General features: G+C 41.7%; 2 gene segments (V, D, J or C); one reads left to right on the top strand and one right to left on the bottom strand.

The window, feature by feature from the left end:
- Positions 1–976: 976 nt before the first annotated feature.
- Positions 977–1,926, top strand: LOC106024476. The segment is given in 2 exon segments: positions 977–1,082; positions 1,258–1,926. Coding segments are annotated over 2 exon segments (363 nt in total).
- A 1,654-nt stretch (positions 1,927–3,580) lies between these two features.
- Positions 3,581–17,935, bottom strand: LOC105010071. The segment is given in 3 exon segments: positions 3,581–4,088; positions 5,096–5,225; positions 17,900–17,935. Coding segments are annotated over 3 exon segments (486 nt in total).
- Between the last annotated feature and the right edge of the window lie 304 nt (positions 17,936–18,239).

Raw genomic sequence — 18,239 nt, 5'->3', positions numbered from 1 at the left:
TTCTGTTTTGCATGTTTTTTATATGTTTTTATTTAAATTTTGTTTGTGTGCCTAACTGTACATGTAAACATGACTTCACAGCGCCTCAAAAGAGGTCCAGGTCTCAGTCTATTTTCCCTGTTAAAATAATGTTTAAATGAAAATAAATGAAATAACCTTTCAGAAGGGCTCACATTGTTTTGCGTCTGAGCTACATGAAAGGAGAAATGGAGAGAGAGATGTACTGCAAGTCAAAAGTTTGGACACCCTTGCCCATTAGTTTGGACACACTTGCCCACTAGTTTGGACACACTTGCCCACTAGTTTGGACACACCTGCCCACTAGTTTGGACACCCTTGCCCATTAGTTTGGACACACTTGCCCACTAGTTTGGACACACTTGCCCACTAGTTTGGACACCCTTGCCCATTAGTTTGGACACCCTTGCCCATTAGTTTGGACACCCTTGCCCACTAGTTTGGACACCCTTGCCCACTAGTTTGGACACACTGCCCATTAGTTTGGACACACTGCCCATTAGTTTGGACACAGCCATTCAAGTGTGTCCAAACTTTTGACTAGTATTTTATTAACCTCCTGAGAGCCTGTATCCACATATGAGGACACTGTTTTAGGCCTCCTGCACCATGTACTTCATTCTGCTTAACCTAAACCTATTGTCCTTATTGGAGGACAGTCAGCGCCATGCTTAGATAGCACACTCATATCAGGTCCACCAATCCCAAATAGCTAAGAGAAATAGAAAATGCATACATTATCAAAGCTCAGGTCTTAGGAGGTTACTATAAAATGTAACGTGTTGTTTATGTGTGGGTTATTATTATTATTATTATTATATTATTCTAATCAACTGAATTAAGTTGATTTTGTTATTTTGTTCTGTTAGGCGTTGACACTTAATCACTACTGTCTTCACCCTATGTAAATATGTTTTGCATATCTGTCATGTCTCACTGCTCCACACACTTAAAGAGTCCAGTGTTGATCAGTGACTGTTCAGTCCTTTCAGAGACACTGACACACAGTACAATGATGATGATGTCACTGATTCTACTGGGGACCCTGGGGCTCCTTGTTCAGGGTAAGAGACACTTTGACCAACTTAGATTCATTCATCATGGGACTTGGTTCACACAGATACATTGTTAATGATGTATTTGGATAATAGGTGTTTACATTTGGACATTAGGGGATTTTTAATTGGTAGATTTTCAAACATATGATAACCAGTTTTTCATATCTATTTAATTTTTCAGAATCTTCTGCAGATATAATCCTGACCCAGTCTCCTAAATCTCGGTCTGTTAGTCCAGGAGAGACTGTGTCCATCAGCTGTACAGCCAGTTCAGATGTTAGTGATTATCTCAACTGGTACCTGCAAAAACCTGGAGAAGCTCCTAAACTTCTAGTTTATGCTGCTACAGAGCTTGAGTCAGGGATTCCAGATCGTTTCAGTGGGAGTGGATCTGGTTCTCAATTCACTCTGACCATCAGTGGAATCCAGGGTGAAGATGCAGGAGATTATTACTGTCAGCAGGGTGACAGCTATCCGTTCACACAGTGTTAGAGCGCCTTACAAAAACCTCCCTCTGTTAAAGAGGAACTGTTCTGAATCAAAACCTACAAAGCGAATAATCCTTTATAGAAAGGAATAAAACACAATAATGTAACTTTACATTACAAATAAACTTTTGCTACATTTATTTCAATAATTTAGCAAATGACAGAACAAACAACCCCACTGGGACCACCACAGGATTCAGACCTGGTTGAATCATCGTTGTTTCCTGGTCATTTCAGTTAAAACATAACACATTATGAAAGTCTGTGAGTAAAACTGATTGGATTTGCAAAGTCAACATTGTTTTCAATTATTATACAATATTTGTAAGTCACCAATAAATGTACAAGTTATGCAGGATCTTAATTTGACCAGTATTGTTACAGCATAATAATCCTGCATGAAAAGAATTCACACAGACCACAGTGATAGTTGATATGTGGTCAGGCTAATAACTGACCAACATTGGACTATGATGCAACATTGAGAAAGTAATCTACATACTGATCCTTTCTGTAAAATGCTATTGTTCATGTTATGAAACATTAACTAACATTATTTACACTAAGTTCTAAGAAGAACAGTAATATCTGGGTTAAGATCCTTTGGTTTGCTCAAGGGGTATTTGGAACAAGTTTGATAGAAAAGCTGTTTAAAGTAAGCACAAGTATTTCACAGAAACAAGTGGTCACACAGACACATCTGAATAAAACCTAAATTGGTCTCAGTCCTGATTATCTAAAGGTTATAAGATTGTGCTGGTGAACCTTGATATGTGAGTCCTCATAACCATGTTTCCATGACTAAAGACCCTCTCAATGGATACACAGGTGTCTGGCATGGACAGCACATCTGACCACTAGAAATGGGCCAGGGAATTATTGGTATTTATTTGGTATTTGGTATTTATAAATTTTTTCCATTGTGCAACACATGTTCCCCTTCTACTGTACAACTTCTGAAAGTGGAACAAATTATTCTAGGTTCTTTCAACATGGTTTGCTACTGCTGTTCTTGGATTGCTTAACGCTAAAAAGATAGCTAACATGGTTAAAAGAAACTATGAGTGAACTCTAACATTTAACTGTCTCCTCCGAAAACGGCTCATGGCCTTTTGCAGAAAAAGTAACCAGATGACGCTGCAATCTCTCTAGCTCTCCCCTGCTGTCCCTAAAGAGGAGAGTTGTGTGCATAGACAGAATGTACAACAATTACGATTTCTGAATTTAAACAAATTGTAGATATTCTTCATTACTCTCCTCTAACTATTCAGAGGTCTGACTATTAGCCTGCCAGTTTTTAACCATATCAATGGGTTGGCAGGGAATTGATGTAAATCATAAAACACATGCATTTCCAGTGGTGGAGTGACATATTGAGCAGCAAAATAGTATTTAAATTAAGATCCCACAGTCCATTATAATTAAAAGCCATTGATGATCCGTGTAGCTCAGTTGTTAAACAATGCACTTGCAACATAATAGTTTTGGGTTTGATTCCCATGAGGGTTCTTTACTGTAAGACATTCTGGATGTCTGCTAATGATACCTTTGATCTGAGATCCCAATATGAATATTATTCATGTGAAGTCTGGCTTCCCAACTCATGTTCATTTCTCTAATGAGACTCACAGCTGCCTGCACCCAGAGGATTTGAGGCTGGGACATTGTGACCTGTGAGGGTGAAACTCAGATTTGCATGAGCAGGATGACTGTAATGCTCCCATAGTAGAGCAGCACCAGATGTTCATCTGTCCCCAGAGACTTCTAGTGAGTTTAGAGCATGAGGCTTCAGTATTAGTATATCATGAAAACCAGTGTGGGTTTTATATTAGTACATACAGCTTCAGTTTTAGTATATGATAATAAAGACCAGTGAGTTTAAAGATCCTGGTTCCTGTATCAGCAGTTTTTAGGAAGAACTTTGTGAACTACAGAACATTGTTCATTGTTTAAATAATTTCCAATTGTTGGGCTGTTCATATTTGCAGAAATAAACAAGGAAACTTAAACCATTCATGAAGAATTCTTATTTCTATTTTATTCAACAGTGTTGTCCAAGGAAGTTATGATTGCAAACACCTTTACAATTGTATTGTTACAACATATAAGCCAAGAAGCAAATACATTAAAACATGACATGAAAAGGCCATGAAAATAAATGCTATAAGCTCCATGCAGCTGGATGAAGGATTCAGAGGAGGAGCTCATTCAGAACACTGGTCTCTCCTCAGTGTCTCAGAGAGAGGAGCCTGGGAGCCCTGGTTGGCCTCACAGGTCACAGAGCCCACCTTCTTCCACTGGTCCACAGGGAGGGTCAGCGTGCTGCTCCAGCTGTAGAGGCCATTCTTGTCCAGGACCCCGGGGCTCCCCGTCACCTCCCGGGTGGTGCTGACTCCATCTACCTTCCAGTTCAGACTCCAGCCTGAGGGGAAGCCCTTGTTAGCCAGACACATGAGAGTGGCCTTTCCCTGCTGCAGCTCCACACTGGAGGGGGGAAGGACTGTCAGGGTGGGACGGACATCACCTAGAAGACAGGAAGTTAGAGAGAGACGACTGAATGAACAGACTTAGTAGACCATAATGATGCAACAGTTAACTTCAGTTATAAATTACTATTCAAAATGTTTATCAGTTTGTTTCTGTTCCTCAAACAGACTATTTAGTTGTTCCGTCACTCTTTCATTTCCTTTTGTGTCGCTACCGAAGCATTTAACTACATGAATAGACTGAAAATAGATTAATCTAACTATTTCAGCATAATTCTTCCTCTTTTAAACTACATTTCATTATGAATATTCATTATTTTAGAAGACATTGAAAAAAATATATTTACAATTCTTTTAATTATTAGAATATTTCTGGTAATAATGACTGTAACAATACAACTATAAAATTACAGGACAGATTAAATCATTGGACTGTTTTCCTGACTATGAAAGGATTATGAGTACATTTATAGTGCCATTTGACTATATTCCAATTCAGAGCAGGACTTTGCAAGATCGCATTATTGCAGTAGACGGTAAATTATGAAGAAAATAAAAAACTAAGTACAACCTTGCAGCAGTAAAAGTCGATTTTAGTTTATTTAACTATAAAAATCCAATAAAAATCAAGAAGATAAAATACATGTTATCATTCTATCTCATTAATCTTAATCATGAAAGGTTTTGTATTAAAACAGTTGACTGTTTCTGTTATTATTGAAAGAAAATGATTAAGTTTAACATATTTTGGTAGATTCCTAGGAACAGTTGGTCTTTGATTTAACACTGAGTTTCTTAATTCCACTTTCAACTAGGTTTTAACTAAAGGTATGTTCTGCTTTAACCAGATATTGACTTCTATGAAGAGAATACCTATCTTACAAACAAAATGTAATAATGCATCATGTTAAGTGTTTTTTCATTTTACAAGAGTATTAGTGCTTCTGAATGCATAAAATATATCAATAATAAATCAAATATTTAACAAAGTACACTTAATTTAATATATATTGAATTATTAGATATAGTATGGGTAAGTACTTACTTCCAACATCCAGTCTAGTGCCTCCACCAAAAGTGTACCACAGTGATACAAAGTCATTCAGTGGCCGTACAAAAACCTCTGTCACTACAGACACAACTCTGCCACTTTGAAAAGCTAAATTTAGCCAAACCTCTCAGTTTTACACACTTGTAGTAAATACTCACTGAAAACACTGTTAGATACATTAAATATCATTAATTTAAACTTACATTATACAATTCTCAAGACAAATAAAGGACTCACAAAGTCTCCTAAATAACTGCTTTTCTACTTTTAATTTGAGGAAGTTTTATTGTAAGTCAAGACTTACTAAGACTTACTACAACACACAGTTTGGTTCCTCCACCAGAAGTCCACCAGAGTTATTGAGTATCTTGCTGTACAAAAACCTCCAAACAGACACAGAGGGTAACAGAGACATTGAACTGCTAAATAACTCCTCATTACTCCTTTATCACTGATGCCCCCTATTGGTACACACTGGTACGTCTTAATAGCAGCAGTGGGGCTCCTGCTCTTGTATTATTGAGGTGAACAGGACTCTATTCCTTATGGAGAGAGCTGGGTTAGCAAAACCACCAATAGTAACATGCCCCTGCTGTTGTGTGTGAGCTTTCATCAAGTTGTCTGGTGAACCGACATTCTATGTTTACCTATGTCTCCTGGATCTATGTCTGTATGCAAACCTTGCATTCCCTAGGCTACATCATGGCAACAACAATTTTTGTATCTCCTTTTTGAAAGTGCTGATGTTGTCACCTGTACAGATGAAAGGGAATATAAGTTTGAAACTTGGCATTGTAAAAAGAGAACACCTGTCATGATGCTTGTTCCCATATATACAATTAAACTGTTATGATAACGACTGAGGAGTAACACTTGATAAATTGTGAACATTCTCCATCTTCCACAATTCGGCACCCCAGATGGGCCTTCAATATCTCCATGGCAGCGGCTCTACTCTGAGCTCCTTCCGGGTGACCGAGCTTCTCACCCTATCTCTAAGGGATTGCCCAGCCACCCTGCGGAGAAAGCTCATTTTGGCCGCCTGTATCTGGGATCTTGTCCTTTCGGTCATGACCCAAAGCTCATGACAATAGGTGAGAGTAGGAACGTAGATTGACTGGTAAATCTTCACCACGACAGATCTATACTTAGACCGCATTACTGCAGAAGCTGCACCGATCCGTCTGTCAATCTCCCGTTCCATCCTTCCCTTACTTGTGAACAAGACCCCTAGATACTTAAACTCCTCCACTTGAGGCAAGCACTCTCCACCAACCTGAAGTGGGCAAGCCACCCTTTTCCAACTGAGGACCATGGCCTCGGATTTGGAGGTACTGATTCTCATCCCCACCGCTTCACACTCAGCTGCAAACCGTCCCAGTGCATGCTGAAGGTCCTGGTTTGAAGGGGCCAACACGACAACATCATCCACAAAGAGCAGAGACAAAATCGTGTGGTCCCCAAACCTGACACCCTCCAGCCCCTGGCTGCGCCTAGAAATTCTGTCCATAAAAATTACTAACAGAACCGGCGACAAAGGGCAGCCCAGCCGGAGTCCAACATGCACTGGGAACAAGTCTGACTTACTGTCGGCAATGCGGACCAAGCTCCTGCTTCGGTCGTACAGGGACCTGTCAGCCCTTAGCAAAGGAGCTGGTCTAGTGTTCCACGGCCCGGACGAAAACCACACTGTTCCTCCTGAATCCGAGGTTCTACTATCGGCCGTATTGTCCTCTCCAGTACCCTGGCATAGACTTTCCCAGGGAGGCTGAGGAGTGTGATCCCCCTGTAGTTGGAACACACCCTCCGGTCCCCCTTCTTAAAAAGAGGGACCACCACCCCGGTCTCCCATCCCAGAGGCACTGTCCCCGACTGCCACGCGATGTTGCACAGGCGTGTCAACCATAACAGCCCCACAACATCCAGAGACTTGAGGTACTCAGGGCAGAACTCAACCATCCCCGGTGCCTTGCCACCGAGGAGTTTCTTGACTACCTCTGTGACTTCAGCCCGGGTGATGGACGAGTCCACCTCTGAGCCCTCAATGGAAGATGTGATGGCGTGATTGAAGAGATCCTCGAAGTACTCCTTCCACCGCCTGACAACATCCCCAGTTGAGGTCAACAGCTGCCCACCTCTACTGTAAACAGCGTTGGTAGGGCAATGTTTCCCCCCCCCTGAGGTGCCGGACGGTTTGTTAGAATCTCTTCGAGGCCAGCCGATAGTCCTTCTCCATGGCCTCACCGAACTCCTCCCAGGCCCAAGTTTTTCCCTCCACAACCACCCGGGCTGCAGTCCGCTTGGCCTGCCATTACCTGTCAGCTGCTTCAGGAGTCCCACAAGCCAACCAGGCCTGATAGGACTCCATCTTCAGCTTGACGGCATCCCTTACTTCCGGTGTCCACCACCGGGTTCGGGGATTGCCGCCTCGACAGGCACCGGAGACATTACGGCCACAGCTCCGAGCGGCCGCTTCGACAATGGCGGTGGAGAACATGGTCCACTCGGACTCAATATCTCCAGCCTCCCTCGGGATCCAGTCGAAGCTCTGCCGGAGGTGGGAGTTAAAGATCTCTCTGACAGGAGACTCGGCCAGACGTTCCCAGCAGACCCTTACAGTACGCTTGGGCCTGCCGAGTCTGTCCAGCTTCCTCCCCCGCCATCGGATCCAATTCACCACCAGGTGGTGAAAAGTTGACAGCTCCGCCCCTCTCTTCACCCGAGTGTCTAAGACATACGGTCGCAGGTCAGACAACAAAGTCGATCGTCGACCTACGGCCTAGGGTGTCCTGGTGCCACGTGCACTGATGGACACCCTTATGCTTGAACATGGTGTTCGTTATGGACAAACTGTGGCTAGCACAGAAGTCCAATAACTGAACACTGCTCGGGTTCAGATCAGGGGGGCCGTTCCTCCCAATCACGCCCCTCCAGGTGTCACTGTCGTTGCCCACGTGGGCGTTGAAGTCCCCCAGTAGATCGATAGAGTACCCAGTCGGAGCACTTTCCAGCACCCCTCCCAGAGACTCCAAGAAGGTCGGGTACTCTGCACTGCCGTTCGCCCCGTAGGCACAAACAACAGTGAGAGACCTATCCCCGACCCGTAGGCGCAGGGAAATGACCCTCTCGTTCACCGGGGTAAACTCCAACACATGGCGGCAGAGCTGGGGAGCTATAAGCAAATCCACACCAGCCCACCGCCTCTCACCATGGGCAACTCCCGAGTGGTGAAGAGTCCATCCTCTCTCAAGGAGTGTGGTTCCAGAGCCCAAGCCGTCCGTAGAGGTGATCCCGACTATCTCTAGTCAGAACCTTTCAACTTCACGCACAATCTCAGGCTCCTTCCCCGCCAGCGAGGTGATGTTCCATGTCCATAGAGCTAGTTTCCGTGTCCAGGGATCGGGTTGTCGAGGCCCCCGCCTTCAACTGCTGCCAGATCCTCTCCGCACCGACCCCTTATGGTCCCTCCTGTGGGTCAATTTATTCAAGCAAAATAACAGTTCATGGCTCATGGATGTGACATTGATTGTTTCATTGTTATAAAATGTTATTGTACAAGATGTAATATATAGAAAACCCTTAAATAAAAGTTAAAGAACAAAAAGAGAGATGAGATTAGAAACTGAGATGATGAAACCGTTGATGTAACTCTGTAATTGATGTGATAACATATCTATTTCTTATCTATTTATAACTATTTGATTTGGAGTAATGATCATTTACAGAGATACCAAAACTTAAATTAGTATAGCCAATCTGAGATTCTCAAGATTCTGTTTGTAAGGGAATAACTACTGTAATTCAAAATTCCCAAGAACCTACATGTGCTGGTCAATTAGAATATCATCAAAAAGTTGATTTATTTCAGTAATTCCATTCAAAAACTGAATCTTATATTATCTTATATTAAAAACTGAATCGTATATTATATTCATTCATTACACACAGACTGATATATTTCAAATGTTTATTTCTTTTATTTGTGATGATTATAACTGACTGAATATAACTAATGAAAATCCCATATTCAGTCTCTCTGAAAATTTGAATATTACTTTAGACCAATATATAAAAAGGATTTTTAGAAATGTTGGCCATCTGAAAAGTATGAGCATGTACAGCACTCAATACTTAGTTGGGGCTCCTTTTGCCTGAATTACTGCAGCAATGCGGCGTGGCATGGAGTCGATCACTCTGTGGCACTGCTCAGGCGTTATGAGAGCCTAGGTTGCTCTGATAGTGGCCTTCAGCTCTTCTGCATTGTTGGGTCTGACATATCGCATCTTCTTCTTCACAATACCCCATAGATTATCTATAGGGTTAAGGTCAGGTGAGTTTGCTGGCCAGTTAAGAACCGGGATACCATGGTCCTTAAACCAGGTACTGGTAGCTTTGGCACTGTGTGCAGGTGCTAAGTCCTGTCGGAAAATGAAATCTGCATCTCCATAAAGTTGGTCAGCAGCAGGAAGCATAAAGTGCTCTAAAACTTCCTGGTAGACGGCTGTGTTGACCTTGGACCTCAGAAAACACAGTGGACCAACACCAGCAGATGACATGGCACCCCAAACCATCACTGACTGTGGAAACTTTACACTGGACTTCAAGCAACGTGGATTCAGTGCCTCTCCTCTGTTCCTCCAGACTCTGGGACCTTGATTTCCAAAGGAAATGCAAAATTTACTTTCATCAGAGAACATAACTTTGGGCCACTCAGCAGCAGTCCAGTCCTTTTTGTCTTTAGCCCAGGTGAGACGCTTCTGACGCTGTGTCTTGTTCAAGAGGGGCTTGACAGAAGAAATGCGACAGCTGAAACCCATGTCTTGCATACATCTGTGCATGGTGGTTCTTGAAGCAATGACTCCAACTGCAGTCCACTCTTTGTGAATCTCCCCCACATTTTTGAATGGGGTTTGTTTCACAATCCTCTCCAGGGTGCCGTTATCCTTATTGCTTGTACACTTTTTTCTACCACATCTTTTCCTTCCCTTCGCCTCTCTATTAATGTGCTTGGACACAGCTCTGTGAACAGCCAGCCTCTTTAGCTATGACCTTTTGTGTCTTGCCCTCCTTGTGCAAGGTGTCAATGGTCGTCTTTTGGACAGCTGTCAAGTCAGCAGTCTTCCCCATGATTGTGTTACAGAACTAGACTGAGAGACCATTTATAGGCCTTTGCAGGTGTTTTGGGTTAATTAGCTGATTAGAGTGTGGCCCCAGGTTTCTTCAATATTGAACCTTTTCACAATATTCAAATTTTCTGAGATACAGAATTTGGGGTTTTCATTAGTTGTCAGTTATAATCATCAAAATTAAAAGAAATAAACACTTGAAATATATCAGTCTGTGTTGAATGAATGTATACATTATACAAGTTTCACTTTTTCAATGGAATTACTGAAATCAATCAACTTTTTGATGATATTCTAATTATATGACCAGCACCTGTATAAGAGGGAAATTATAACCATTTGAAGGTGAATCGACTGGTTCTCAACTGTTACTAAGGTTGTTAGAGGCCACCTCGGGTGGTTACAGTCCCCCTTGCAAAACAGGTGTGGCACAAAACGTTTTGGGTCACATTACTCCCCTTGGTGGGTTGCAGTAGTGGCGTCTGAAGAATCCCTATAGCCAAGCCAAGGCCGGTCCTAAGGGAATATTTATTAAGTAAAATCTGTTATATCCAAGATGCTTAAGGTGAGTAGCTAAAGAAAATCTCTACACTGATAACAGAAGTTAAGACACTTCAAGCACTGACACAGCCATAGCAAATTATATGCCAAGTATGCTGGTGATTTTCACTTAATCTTTCCTATTTGAAAAGGTATTATTGTGCTCTTATTTTAGAGATCTAGATCTTTTTAAATAAGTGATATTTAAAACATTGTAACGTTTAGAGTTGTACAGGATCCAAGCGCGAACACGAAATGTAAATAAAAGGCTTTTAATCAGGGAACAGAGGCAATCAAAAAACACAAGGAACAGTCAAGAAAACCAAGTACTGGTGGCGGGGACGGACATAAATGAAGCATACAACACAATGACTGACAGTTAACAGAAGAGGGCAAACTATAGGGAGCTAACGAGAACTAAACCACAAACAGGTGAAACCTATCAGGACCAAAAGGGACAGGGCACAATTACAAAATCAAATAAAATAGGCTACGTACAAAACAGAAGCACAAAATGAAAAGGAACCAAACAGAACTTAGATAATATTGACAAGAAGCCTATATTTGACTAATCAATCCTTGAAATTTTATTTGGAAGAATAATAAGATAAATTATCACAACTTTATCACAAAAAGCTAACCTTATCACATCTAGTCCAAGCCTGGGCTGTCTTTGTCACTGGATCTAAATATAATTTAAAAAAAGATACGATTAAAGTGGTACCAGGTCCATATGCTTAACTCTCCTGGTACACGTATTACTCTACAGGTTGGCGACTTATCAAATGCCCCGCACGTACAGGTGGTAACTACAGGGTGTCCGTAGGTCCGTGGCAGACAAAGCGGCGAAGGAGGCTGCTCAGATGTCTTATTGCTGCTGTAACTCGTTCTGCAACTAAACATATCAATGTGTCCATGTTACACTGTTGACCATATCTGTGACCTGCAATCAAATTTCAATCAAATGTATTTATGAAGCCCTTTTTACAACAGAGTTGTCACAAAGTGCTTTACAGAGACACCCGGTCTTAAACCCCAAGGAGCAAACTACAGTAGAGTTGAATTTCACTGCAGACCTCTGTCGCCGAGGCTGACAAACAAACCTGGGTGACAGCTGGCAAACACTATTGCTTGGTAATAATAGACATATTTCCAAGTTGGGTGGTGTACAGAATCCCAGGAGGCAGACATAGATTCAAGTGCAGAGCCCTGGTTTAATAGAGGCAACCGTACAAAACGTAAATCCAAGAGAAAGGTCAGTCAGAACAGGCATTGGTCAAAACCAGGAGAGTCCAACTAGCGTAGGTACAGGAAGAGTAAGGTGATGGTCGTGCTCGTGGTCAAGGAACAGGCTGAAGGTCGAGGTCAGGATCTCTGTAGAGAAAGCACAAGAGGATTTGGGCAGAAACTTGGTCCGTGAGGGAGGACAAAAGGCGATTCGGTACACGGAAGACAAACTGTAAACCGCTACGCTCAGGACTGGAGCTGAACTGCGAAATAATATCTCGCGAGGTCTGAATAGAACTAAATAGCGGTGCTGGTGGATAACAGGTGAGTGAACAGGTGACTAGAATTCCGGTGATTGGGATCTGTGGAGCGATGTTGCGGTTGCCAGTTTGATGTTGCTGCTGAGGGAGCAAGCCGGTACGTGGCGTCACAGGTGGAAGCTTTGACAACACAAAACAATGATGCAAAGACTGTTGTGAAATGTTTAATGAGAGAGGTCAAGGTTTGTTGTACCAGAAATTCTTCCATCTGATCAAGGGAACTGAAGAAGTATCTGTAAACCTGTTGTTCCCAATTTAGGTAAAATATTCTCTACTGTCTCTATAAGAAAAACGGATGACTAAATAAACAATGGAATGGTCTGCTATATTGACAGTAAGCTGGATATTTTGATTTTATTTGACTTCTGTGATTTAAAATGCTGCAATATAAACATGCTGGTTTAAACTAATTAGGAAGGGATTTCTGTATGTGTTTACAAATCCAGACATGCAGACCCAATGTTAAACCTCACGTCGTCACAAATGCTTTCAGATGAGGTCATTCGGGTACATAAAACATAATTAGATCTTGGAGTTGTAGTAACAATGTATTTCTCCCCTCAGTGTGGAGAGAGGGGTGTCCACATGACATACGTTTGATTGGTCAGTATGTGGGTGAAAAATGGGGGAGAAGAACTTTGTTAACTAATATATAGAAGAATGAGGTGGAGTAGGAGTTATCAGGTCTATGATAAACTGAAGCAGTTGTGAGGAATTTGTGGTATCTGTTTGGGTGATAGGATAATGTATGGTGTGATAAGGTGACTCATTTAGCAGTTTCTCATATTTTAATTGGCAAGCTAGCCAGGAGACTGTTGTTTTTGTCTTTTATTTTGTTCCTAAATGACCCAGTCTGGTTCAGAAAGTGTTGTTTGTTTTTAGTGGCCAGTACGGGTTAGATAGGCTCTAAAAAATCATGCATTTTCTTCAAGCAGTCTCCTCAATCAGAACATATCAATTAAATCTTTGATAATTACACAAAAAAACACTTTTTTCTTTGTTCACATTTTATATTGTTTCTAAATGCGTCTGAAAAAATTGTAAAACCCTACCCTTACCCAACTCAGGTATTTCTTTGTAACATTCAGTCCCACCTTTTAATTATTAGTTGTGTATTATGTTTAGTATATTTTGTTTTGTATTTTTATTATTGCAGTAGCCTTTATATTAGGAGAATAGGGAAACTGATGCAATGTTTTGTCTTCTCCTTTCTCCTGTAAGGACTGTGTGGCAGACCTCTAGCTCAATGCAAGGACACAAATTAGGAACAATCATGTGAAGTGAAACCTCTCTTTCCCTTTGGTACCTTCTGAGTTCCAGAACCAGATTCTTGGCATAACAGACATTTTGCTGGGGAAAAGGCAGAAGGCCTGACCTCTTTGTTGTGTCTGGAACACATCTCCAATCAACGGTGAGACAGAACAGCACAACTTGAAATTGAACCTTTAGCCTTGTGCCCAACAGCAACAGATCTGAGGCACAGAGTGGCTCGCTATAGGACAATGTGCCAGGTGAAGGGAGAGGACTAGGGAGGAACTTCACACTTACATTTAGACTTTGACATGCATTGGTACAGAGGTTGTTATACTAGATAAAAGACGAGCAGGAGGTCAAAACCTGTAACAAAAATGTATTAGCTAAATTAATATTCAAAAGCTAGAATTGGGATGGGAGTTGTAAAGATACACTGAATGCCTGAAAGAAACCTCTACTGGAGGAAATGGAAGGATTCCATTGGGAGGCACGAAAACGGTCCTGCTGAGCAGGAAAACAGTGGAAAACGTAACTGATCCGGGTTCCTGCGAAGGAAGCAACAACTAACAGGTCACTGCAGTTGTCCCGAATGGACGACAAGACAGATCTACGTCTCAAGGAAAGACACCTGGATCCAGGCCAGCCAACATTTACCAGATCAGAACAACATTCCAGCTCTAGGAAGTACGAACATCAGAGGACCCACCAACCCAAACAACCAGACAACTCAGAGGGCCTCATCAGAAATGAAAGGGAGAACCGGACATTATCATTAGTAACTGCCCTCACAACACCCACTAGAAGCTGAAACACACACACACTCCACACCGAGTTCATTGAAGAAGGGGAAAGCCCGAATGGGAAAAGCATATAATTTTAACTGACATTAGTCAACAACAACAAAAGATTTGTTAAAATGTAATTTTTTGATAACATCCCAAGCATGGCTGCAACAGAGTATGTGTAGATGACAACTTAGACTTCCCTCATTGGATTTACTCAGTGTGAAGGTCTATTACCATCACTGAAAAAAGGAGAGGAAACAACAGGGATAAATGAACTTTAGTAAAAATGTCATTTTGTCCAAACTTATGAGCACAACTGGTGTTAACCCCTAAGGGACTGTAAGGTTCTGTTCTGTTTGGTTTGTCTTTGTGAATGTAGACTGTTGTGTTTGGTTTTTGCCTTTTGTTCTGGTATTCACCCTGTCCTTGTCTTCATTGTTTCCACCTGGGCCTTGTTTGCGCCCTCGTTGTGTCCCTATTTAAGGTCCTCCTGCCCTGGTGTTTCTTGTTGGTCATTGTCCTCAGTGTATGTGATGTTGATGGGTCCTGTTCCTGCAGTTCGGTCCCTTTTATTTTTGTACTTTGAGTTCATTAAACACCCTTTTGCCTTTTTGGAATCCTCTACGCCTGTGTCTCCCTTCCCATGCTCAACAGTGACAGCAACGGTAGGAGTCAGTGACCCCACCTTGTCAGAAATCACCTCCAGTCCCGTTCAAAATGACTCTAAAGAGGGGGGGGTGCTCTGCTCACTCTCATTTAATAGGCAATAAAATAGGTGCCAGTGTATCACTACTGTCTTCACTGTTATGCAAATTATGAGGTTTTGCATATCTGTCCTGTCTCACTGCTCCACACACTTAAAAAGTCCAGTGTTGATCAGTGACTGTTCAGTCCTTTCAGAGACACTGACACACAGTACAATGATGATGTCACTGATTCTACTGGGGACCCTGGGGCTCCTTGTTCAGGGTAAGAGACACTTTGACCAACTTAGATTCATTCATCATGGGACTTGGTTCACACAGACACATTGTTAATGATTGTATGTATTTGGATTATTGGTGTTTACATTTGGACATCAGATGCTTTGGTAGATGGTAGATGTTCAATCATTTGATAACCTAACTTGCCAATTCTTTCATATTTATTTTTCAGAATCTTCTGCAGATATAATCCTGACCCAGTCTCCTAAATCTCGGTCTGTTAGTCCAGGAGAGACTGTGTCCATCAGCTGTTCATCCAGTTCATCTGTTAGTAATGATCTCGAGTGGTACCTGCAAAAACCTGGAGAAGCTCCTAAACTTCTTGTTTATGATGCTACAACCCGTCAGTCAGGTATTCCAGATCGTTTCAGTGGGAGTGGATATGGTTCTCAATTTACTCTGACCATCAGTGGAATCCAGGGTGAAGATGCAGGAGATTATTACTGTCAGCAGGATTACAGCACTCCGTTCACACAGTGTTAGAGCGTCGTACAAAAACCTCTCACTGTTAAAGAGGAACTGCTCTAAAACATACAAAGCTAATAAACCTTTATAGAAATGTTAGTTCATCAAAACACATTGAAATACAACACAATAATGTGATTAGACTTTACAATTTAACTTTATATGTTTCATTAATTTAGCAAAAGTCAGAACTCCCTTCACAAACACACTGGAACCACCACAGGATTCAGACCTGTACAATATTATTTATTTTGATATATTCAGCTACTCCTCAGTTTCTCCCCAGTGGACACAAACTGGTTGATCAGTGTTGTTTCCTGGTCATTTCAGTTAAAACATTATGAGATGGTGTCGCAGACGTATTAAGCCTTGTCTAGAACAAAAAAATCTAGATCCATTGAAAACTCCATTGAGCTTCTTCTTTTGTCCCAGACTAGGCTTAATCTGTTTGCGAAACCAGTCCTAATAGTTATCACAATCAGTGAGTAAAACTATCATCACCCTTTTCACCCAACCTTTTACTGAAATCCAATATCATGCTGTTGTTCGTTTATGATTCCACATTCAGTTTCTTAGTTATCAACTCGACCATCTGGAGAAAAAAAAACTAGATGTTTAAATGATGTCTGTACACATGATGAACCCTTATTCATTTTCCCAACTATTTATTATACTTTTCCTTTTCAACCTCTCTATACCATCCAACCCTGAAGGAGTGACTGAAGGTTAAATTACATTCACAGCAGATGTTTTCCAAATTTAGAGACTAAATATTCACTGTATGTCCATTATAAAACATACTTTACCTTGATGGATTAGATGGCATGGATTAGATGGCAAGAATAGCATAATCCTTTCAGTTATATGCTATTGTTCATGTTATGTAAAATTTATTAAAATCACATACATAGATCAGCCATAACATTATTAGCACCTGACCAATATTGTGTAGGCCCCCCTTTTGCCGCCAAAACAGCCCTGACCCGTTTAGGCATGTAGACCTCTGATGGTGTGCTGTGGTGTCTGGCACCAAGACTTAGCAGCAGATTCTTTAAGTCCTGTAAATTGCGAGGTGGTACCTCCATGGATCAGACATGTTTGTCCAGCACATCCCACAGATGCTCGATTGGATTGAGATTGGATTGAGATTGAGGCCAAGTCAACAACAACTTGTTTTTGTGCTCCCCAAACCATTCCTGAACCATTTTTGCTTTGTGGGAGGGCGCATTATCCTGCTGAAAGAAGTCAAAACCATCTGGGAACACAGTTGCCATGAAAGGGTGCACATGGTCTGCAATAATGCCTAGGTAGGTGGTACGTGTCAAAGTAACATCCACATGAATGGCAGGACCCAAGGTTTCCCAGCAGAACATTGCCCAATGCATCACACTGCCTCCTCTGGCTTGCCTCTTTCCCAAAGTGCATCCTGGTGCCATGTGTTCTCCAGGTAAGCAACGGACACGCACCCAGCCATCCACTCCACTAGACATCTAAAGGGTTAAATTTAAGAGACCACTGCAAATTGAACGCTTCTTTTCCTCACTCAAAACTTTCCTTCTCAACATTTTTGGAAAGGAAAGAAAAAGATGTAGTGGTCTCTCCATTTTTTCCTGAGCTGTATAACCAGATGCCATTGCCCTCCCTATAGCCAGACTGGGAGGTTCATGAGTGAGATAGTTGCATGCATACAGAAAAAGTCCAACACTTTGCTAACCTTAAGATATTGTTTCCTTATTGTTCTTTTAACTATTCAGAGGTCTGACTATTAGCCTGCCAGTATTTAACCATATCAATGGGTTTGCATTTATGTAAATCATAAAACACATCAGCATTTCCTGTAGTGGCATTTAGCGGCAAAATAGTAGTTAAATTAAGATCCTACAGTTGATTACTCTATAAAGACATTGAGGATCCCATTTAACTCAGTTGGTAACAAGGCACTTGCAACACAATCGTTTTGGGTTTGATTCCCATGAGGGGTCAGTACTGTAAGTCACTCTGGAGGCCTGCTAATGATACCTTTGGTCTGAGTTCCCAATATGAATATTATTCAGTGTCTGGCTTCCCAACTCATGTTCATTTCTCTAATGAGACTCACAGCTGCCTGCACCCAGAGGATTTGAGGCTGGGACATTGTGACCTGTGGGGATGAAACTCAGATTTGCATGAGCAGGATGACTGTAACGCTCCCATAGTAGAGCAGCACCAGATGTTCATCTGTCCCCAGAGACTTCTAGTGAGTTTAGAGCATGAGGCTTCAGTATTTGTATATCATGAAAACCAGTGTGGGTTTTATTTTAGCACACAGCTTCAATTGTAATACTTTAATATGAAGGCCAGTGAGTTTAGAGAACCTGGTTTCTGCATCAGACGTTTTTATTAAGACCTTAGTGAACTACAGAACATAATTGTTCATTGTATGAATCAGAAATAAACAA

Source organism: Esox lucius, chromosome 10, assembly GCF_011004845.1.
Source record: "Esox lucius isolate fEsoLuc1 chromosome 10, fEsoLuc1.pri, whole genome shotgun sequence".
In the NCBI taxonomy this organism is placed as follows: domain Eukaryota; kingdom Metazoa; phylum Chordata; class Actinopteri; order Esociformes; family Esocidae; genus Esox; species Esox lucius.
This window is presented reverse-complemented; position numbering and strand designations above follow the sequence as displayed.